Raw genomic sequence first — 8,365 nt, 5'->3', positions numbered from 1 at the left:
AAAAAATTTCAAAACAATGGGAGGGAAAAAAAAATCAGGAAAAAAGGAAAAAAAAAAAAAAAAAAAACATCTCAATATAAACAAATAAATAAATAATGCATATTCCAAACAAACAAACCTAAATCTTGTATTTAAGCTGGCGTGTTGCAGACAAGGCCTCTTTCAAGTCACCGTAATACATAACTATGTTTGGAAGAGTTAATGTGCATGATGAAGATTGCACTAATTGCAATCTTCATCAGTGTGTGTGTTCATGTGTGTGTAGAGACTTAGAGGGGTTTTTTTTACAGCTTAGCTGTGACAGTACTGTCTCTGTTCTGCTGACAGATCAATAATACAGTCACAAATGACTGTGAACACCAGGAGCCGGTTAGCACAAGTAACACACAGATGCACACGCGCGCGCTCACACACACACACGTTTGTGTGGCTGTCTTTGTTGATACTTTCCATTGACTTCCATTCATTTCTACAGCCTAAACCTTATCCTAACCCTACCCAAAACTCAATTCACACCTTAGTCCTAAATCTGACCCCTGACCCAAAAACAGTGTTTCTCCTTGTGGGGGCCAGGCTTAGGTCCCCACAAGAAGCAGGGGTCCCCACAACGTCGTATGTGTCAGGAAAACACACGTGGACACACACACAGCTGAGTGTGTCAGATGGGGTCTGTCTGTGACTGTGGAGGATATTAGTCTTATTAAGAGCGGCTAGGCTCCAAGTGACTCGTGCTAAATTAGCGCATGCTTGTGAGTGTTAGCATAGCAGCAGGTTAAGGGGGGCTTATAACAGGAGACTGGAAGCCAACCAACAGCCCAGGCTTGTCTCGTTCCCCCATTTCAATCTTTTTCTCTGTTCTCATCCTGACTTCCTGTTGTCTTCCTTCTCTTTTGTATCAGCGAGTGTCTCAAATGTGAAAATCTGCCTCTTGTTGTTTCGCACAGACAGTTTAGTTTCACGGGTACATAAGCAAAAGTTTTACCTCGTCATGTTTTACATGATAAAAAGCACAGAGTTGTGTGACGAGTGTCAAACGAGATGGCTTGTAGGAGAAATTGCCCCTCAAGAGGCGACGTTTTGTCTGTTTTATTCCTTCCTTTGGTAATTAGGGCTGGACCATGTGGCTTAAAAATGTCAGGTTGTTTAATCCATAATTTGATTTTCAATTTTTTCTTCTTAAAGAAATACAAATGGCAGAATGTCAACCATTTCTCCTGGAAGTTGACATGAATTCAAGGCCAAAATAAATAGAAGCCGTAAAATAAAGATGGTAGTTAACATCACCCAGATCTCCAATCAGATTCAAGTCAAGACTCTGGCTGGGCTGCTGCGAAATATTAATATTGCTCCCAGTCAGAAAAAAAAGGTTAAAAAGATTGAAATATGACTTCAAACTTAGGCTATGACTCATTTTGGAATAATGACTCATTTTGGGCTTAACCAATTTGAAGGCGTGAAGTTTAAAGTGAAATTTCTTTTGAGTCATTTTTAATAACTGCTGAAGGTGACATAGTAACTAAATTGTACTATAAAATGCCACTAAGATGCCTGGAAAATACATAATACCTCTTTAATAGATTTTTAAACAAAAATATTAAAATGTACAAAAACATGTAAGGAGATAGATTTTAATCACAATTATCTACTACCAGATGAAGCAAGAGGTGGAACGTTTCCTAAAGATTATTAAGATTTTAACTCTTCCACATCCTCATTCGTAATATTTTTAAACGTTTATGTCAACATTAGTGATTTGTTTGGGAACTAAATGGTACAGTTTAACAGACGAGAGTTGAACCTTAAGGTCCAATTAGAGCCTTTCTCTCTGACACAAGCAAGTGCTGGAGTGCTTAGCAAAGCTGCAGAGAGATTTCCAGATCTGTGAGTCGGAGCTGGCAGCCGACCGGTCTGACAGCTTCTGGGTAATAGGCCCTCACTGGGACGGCTAGACGGGTCACATTCTACCGCCAGACGACTTGTGGTGGGACTCGCCGGGCGCCGTGCTCGTGGCCAGTTCATACACTCGCACAAACGCGCACGCTTTCCACCCAGCCAGCAGCCAGACAGGCAAGCACAACCGCGTGAATCCGATTAGCAGACAAACGGTTCAAATGGCGATGATGAGGCGTCGCAATACTCGCTGAACTGGAGCCAATCCACCAATCTGATTGTTATTTATTTAAAACAAAACATTTAAGCAAAAGATTTCCTTTTTTAATGCGTTTCAATTGCAGTTATGCATTTCGCTGGATTTTTATTAAATGTTGCACTGAATTTTAGGAAGTGTTCGTTTTTATTTCCTCCTACTTTTACATAAGTAGGTAAATAGAGGTCGTAACTTCAAAGCTAAAGATAAAACCATGAGTGTGGAAGAAATCCACACACCTGCGTCTGGATCTGAAGGACTGCGTGTAGGTTGAAAAGACTTCAACGGAAAATGACGTGAAACATGCCAATTGTCAGAACCAAGCAATAAAACATAAGAAAACTGTCTGGATGTTGACAGCAGGGCCAGTCATGTAATGTGAAAGTCTGTCCCACTCACTGACTGACTGACCGACACTGTGGCATTAAAGTGATGCTTGGGTTATTGAATGAATCTGTGTCAAGGCTGCGGCTTATTCCAACAGATCGTTTTTACAGTGCAAACTTTTCCCATTTTGTCAAACAACAACCACAAACTTTGGTGTATTGTTGTGGGGTTTCATATGTTAGACCAGCAGAAAGTGGTGAAAAAAATTTCAGAAAAAATCTTTTTAAAAAAATTCATGCAACTGGCTGCCTTCAGAGAGTCAAACTGCAGCATTAAGACCGACAAACGCAGCAGATGGTTCTGCAGAAGTTTTAAAGCAGAGGTCGATTATATAGCCATATTCCAAACTTTGAATATCTAACAGAGCAATGTTCAACTCATCAACTCAAAGTTTTAAGAGCATAGGCACCACTGCAAACCTCCCAAGACTTGGTAATTCATCCATGCTGAAAAGGCTAGATAGAGTTAGCATCATTCATAGAAGCAGCCAGACCTGAATACAGGATAACCATCAGCTGAGGACTTCAAAATCTGGTCTTTATGGAAAAGTTATAAGAGGATATTAGATATTGGAGAGAGAAAAGGTTAAAGAAATTCCCATTTACAGTCTGTGAAGTGGCACAAAGGTGACACAGCAAGCATCTGGAGGAAGGTGATCGGTAAAAATGTAACTGAGACGTAGATTCATGGGGAAAAACTCACAATGCATCATGGTGTTTAAAAGGACAGAGAAGCTGATCAGAGTTGCTGGGAAGATGGAGGGAGCTAAACATGGCTTTGGGAAAACCTGGAGGAAAACGCCGTTGACAAGGCTTGAAACTGGGATGGAGTTTCACCTTCTAGCAGGAAAACAGCCAAAAGCAAACAGCGATAGCCAGAATGAAAGGATTCAGGTCAAAATCAACTTCTAGAATAATCCAAGGTCAAGTTTAGACTCATTTGGATTTCCAAATGAGAATCCACGTCAATACTTGAGAGTTGATGTTCCCAGACGCTCGCCATCCAATCTGACTGAGACGTTTCTAAAAGAATTGGTGCCATTATCTGTCTGAATGTGCAAAGCTTCAGGTAAAATCCAAGCCACTTCCGACTGCAACACTTTGAACATTGCTAACGATTTAAGGCAAAAAAAAAACAACAGTTTTTTTCTTCATATGGCTTTTTGGTTTTCTTAAATGGATGCAAACACTGTGACTTGAATGAGAGATTGTTGTCGCTAATGTGACAAACTGGTCACAATAACTCTACTGAACAGTTTAATGTGGAGTTTTAAATGGCAGGTGTGCCAGCCTTACATTGTTTTGAGGAGGAGCCACAGTGTTAGCAAGGCACCGAGGTGGAATATGCCTCTCAGTCAGCTGCATTACAGTGGGGCATTATGGGTGTGTGTAAGTGAGAGGTGGCGTGCTATAACACACTGCTCTGAAAGACAATGTTTTCTGTCAGCTTATTCTGCTCCCCCCCCACCCCGCCAACATGGCCAGCCGAACGAGAGCAGACGAAGCGAGTCTATTCAGAAACAAATCACTGGAGGAACATTTAAATAAAAAGCAATGGCAACACTGATCGCATTGGAAGCAGCCCATCCTCCGTCGTTTTTATTACTTTTTTTTTTATCACGGAAAATAGCCGAAGCGCTTGGAAATGCCACACGGTCTATTGTATTTTCTCATAGCGTCGGTCATATCATATTTACAGCGCCTCGGTCTGTGCACTTGTGCTTTGTCTGCATTTGGAAACGGGAGCTGACGCTCCAGAGAAGGGAAAAAAAAAAAGAAAGGCAATAAGAGTGACAAATTTATCAAACAAACACCAACGCGCCTCGCTAGCCAGAGGAGTTCCACAAACGCTGATGTCATTACAGATTAACTGGATTTAGACGGAATCGTCTCTCCGGTTCACCGTGCGGCGCAGTGCTTAATTAGTTTTGGGGGAAAGAGAGTGGATTCATTTGGTCATGTTTGGCAATTTAGAGACTGAGACGTTGAGAAGATGAGCTTTTGAGTGGAAATGATACGATCTCATTTGTACTAGTTGCAAAGATGGACGCAACCTGACAAAAAAAAAACATAGGAAAAGATCAGAGCCTTTCAGGGGGACCAGACCCAAAAATATGGTGATGATTAAAACAAACAAAAAAACAACAAAAAAAACTGTAAAGTGCGTCACCTGTTTGAGTTGAGTCTGCTTCAGTCAATATTTTGTAAATACAAAATATTGACTGAAGCAGACTCAACTCAAACATTGTTTTGATCCAATACCAGCAGCAAGGGTTCTGGGCTGTGTCTACAAGATTTTGCAGTGTTTGCCTAATATTCTGCAGCTCTGCACTTTGACTGAGCCGTTCAATCCCACTGTCTGGACCAGAGGTCTGCAACCTGAACAACCCGAAGAGCCAATTTGATGAAAAGACATCCAAATAAGTCAAATGTCACCTGAATTTCGGAAAACAGACATCATCCCACATTCTTAAGAGGTGGGGTTATTTAGACCCCACAAGACTTTTACTCTGTTGTGCGCAGTCTGGCGGGTTCGCACTGACCCCAAGTGCGCTTTTATGAGTTTTGTTTTTTAAAGTGTGTGTCGTTTTGGGAATTGACAGTCTAACGGACAATCCGTCTGCTTCTCTACCGTCTGACTGTGACATGGTACCAAGAAGGGTTAAAGAACTAGTGTTTTATTCCCATCTGGATCATTTAAAATACAGATGACCATAAATGATGGGTGGATTTCTTTTGATAAACCATATAAATTCCAGCCCGATGGCAAAGAAAACAGATCTAAAAACATGTGGTTGGTCATTCATTGTTAAAATTCAGTGCAAATGTTGCAGGGGAAAAAATGAAAAATGGTTAAAAACTTGATATTACAGCTGTATTTAAAAACATAAACTGGTTCCTATTCATTTTTAGTTAAGAGACATAGTGGAAGGTCTAGAGCCGCTTTCAGCTCCGGGGCCACAGGTTGCAGACCCCTGGTCTATGCTTCACTTTAGATTTGGCTGTTTAGGGACAATTTCTGAACAAAGGTCTAACCCCATTTTCAATTCTTCCAGTGCTTCTAGTATATTTTCTTTCAAGGCTGCTCTGCATCTCTTTAGCACAATCCAACCTCCCATCAACTATTTCCAGTTTCTCTGTCAATTTAAGAAATCTAGCATGATGCTGCTACCACTGTGTTTAGTGTACTCATGTTATGTGCAGCCCTAGCTTTCCATAATGTATTCCATATTGGCTCACATTGGACGTGAACCAAAAAGTTGAGTTTTGGTCTCACCTAACCGCACCATGTTCCACACGCTAACCGTGTCGCCTACATGGCGGGCTGCCAGCGGCAGAAATTTTATCCCTTCTCTGTTGTTTTGTGGCTAAAATCCAAAAGAAGTATGGTGAATTTTGTGATCAAAATGTGAAAAAATTAAAAAGGTCTGACTTAAGTTTAAGAGCTGCTGTTGTTCAATTCATTCATTCTTCAAAAAAGAAAGAAAGAAACGAAGACGCAGGACGGTCTGCCGCTCACTAAACAATACCTCATTTCTAATCGAGTTAACAAGACAGAAGCTTTAACTCCATCTGGGCGACGAGGAAGAAGAAGAAGAAGAAGAAAATGTTTCTTTCTGGACTCTCTCTCTCATCCCATGTTGCTGCTGTTTTAAATTAAAGCTCTGAATGCAACCCCTGTCAAAACACCGGCGAGCTAAATACACGCAGCGGCTAATTAGATTGCTGAATGAGTCGGATTTTAGACCATCTTTCTGCTCTTTGTTGGTTTGCTCAATATGGAAATTACAATTCCTATAGAAGCGGCCGCGTAATTAGCTGGAGACAGACAGGATCCCCGCTCACTTAACAGAATGAAAGAAGACAAAAGATGATGGGGCTGCGCGCATCTATTTGTGAGTCGGAGTACGGCGGCAGGGGTTAGATGGGAACGGAGACCGGGAGCTTTAATCACTTCACACTGTCCTGAGTGGCAGGCTAAGTGTGTTAGCACCAGTGTGTCGGTTGTTGCTGGGGGGGATGATGCAGTCTGGGTTCAGCTCAGAGGAAGGATAAGGGTCCAGAATCATTCAGCAGCGAAAAAGTTTGACAGCCTCTCATTCCTACTACACAATTTTCTTCCCTTAATCACAAGGAACAAGGCTCTAAACAAAAAAAATAAAATAAAAAATTGCCAATTATGACAGCTGCATAGCATTTTTCATTATTTATTTTTCTCAGACCCGATTTCTGTGTTTAATGGTTGATAAAACACCACAGAAAAAAGGAGCTTTGTTGTCTTAAAAGTTTTTTTTTTCCTCAGATGTTTGAGTCCTTTTAAACTACTGCCGATCAAATCAACAATTAGAGACTTGACAGGATTTTTTTTTTTAAAAGTTCGTGCAGCTTGGATTTCGTACAATTAAGAACTCAAGTTATAATCTTGTACTCTAATGTAAGACATATCTGTCATGGAAATATTTTAAAGTGACAAAATTGTGACATCCCTTTCTGCATTTTCTCTGCATGCCAACTAGCGCATGATTATGTCACTTTCTAAATATGAAATCTGGCCGTGAGGTTGCGGCCAGTGACACAGCTCGTTTGTCTGAATGAAAGGCCAGTTATTCTCTGTCGTTTTCAGCTTTAAATTTAATATTTCATTTATCTGACAACAACTGTCAAGACATTGGAGATGATAACAGCAGATTGTGTTAGCGTGAGGTCAGCTAAAGTAAACACAATGTGGCGATTAAAGTGAGTTGTTTTGCAAGCAAAGACTTCTGCATAAAAAGTATCAAATTAAATAATAATACTAAAAAAAAGTCTTAGAAATCTGTGTCAAGATTTTCTTCAAAGACTAATAAGATGGTGCTTTGGCTGAGCAGTACAAACATTAGCAATAGCACATTTAGAAATTTTCTAAATTTAATCAGATATCCCATATGGAAAAATCATATCCTACAGATATACTTAATTTTTTATTTTTATTTTTTACTAAGAAATTGAGATAAAAAAAAGATGAACTCTGGATTTTTTAAAAACTGGAATAATTTCCCTTCTCAAGCTTTTTATTCAAGCTTGTAAAATGGAAAACATGAGCGGTTCATAAGTTCATTTTGTGAAGAGAACAAGAACGGCAAACAGAATAGCAAAATTAAAACATATGCGTTGAAACGTAAAACAGGTGAACCAAATGCTGGAGTGTCACAACCACGTAGTTAAGTAAGCGCGTGTGAACGCAAGGGAACAAACAGAATGTGACACGCCGCCGGCAGACTTCAAAAGGAAAAAAAAAACAAAAAAACAAAAAGAAAAATGTTAATTCCCAGCACACAAATCGGGAAGCGCAGCTTCGGCGTGACTGAAAAAGCCAGTCACCTGCAAGAGCTCAGCCGACAAACACACAGGTAAACACACAGGAGAGGACGCTGCAGGTGTCAGAGCAGCAGCACAACACGCACCTGATGCTAGTCATGCTTCCAGTCTCAGAGCCGAGCTTGCATCTCTCCAGCTGACTGGCAACAATCTGTCGTTCGGCTTCCAGCTCCCTGGTCAGACGTTCGAACTGCAGCTCCTGGAGACAGACAGAGAGAGAGAGAGAGAAAACGTGTCAAAATCAGTCACTACGTTTATTTACTGTCACGTCTACAGCCATCCTGGACCTCGTCACCGTCTGCGGCGCGTTTTTAATTGTTGTGAAAGTGAGTTTGTGATGGGAAGACGGGCCAAGACTTGGTCGTGTCTGCCGGTACGCCACTGCCAAACGTCAAGAGACGCAAAAAAACCCAAAGCCGGGACAACAGGAGAAGAAGAAGGTGGGCTTCAGGAGGGAAAATGTGTGACTTGAAGT

At 40.9% G+C, this 8,365-nt stretch overlaps 1 protein-coding gene across 6 annotated transcripts in view; it reads right to left on the bottom strand.

Annotated features, from left to right (window-relative positions):
• The window catches only part of LOC106964173 (catenin delta-2-like), a 94,816-nt gene that overhangs the window by 61,599 nt on the left and 24,852 nt on the right, over positions 1–8,365 (bottom strand). For all 6 annotated transcript variants that reach the window (XM_015059519.1, XM_015059523.1, XM_015059518.1 and 3 more), the window contains exon 2: positions 7,977–8,089. In XM_015059519.1, the coding sequence (XP_014915005.1) occupies positions 7,977–8,089 (113 nt within the window). The remainder of the gene's footprint in view (positions 1–7,976; positions 8,090–8,365) is intronic.

The sequence above is a fragment of the Poecilia latipinna genome, unplaced genomic scaffold, assembly GCF_001443285.1.
Source record: "Poecilia latipinna isolate Pla-1442-1.1 unplaced genomic scaffold, P_latipinna-1.0 Scaffold1632, whole genome shotgun sequence".
Taxonomy (NCBI): domain Eukaryota; kingdom Metazoa; phylum Chordata; class Actinopteri; order Cyprinodontiformes; family Poeciliidae; genus Poecilia; species Poecilia latipinna.
This window is presented reverse-complemented; position numbering and strand designations above follow the sequence as displayed.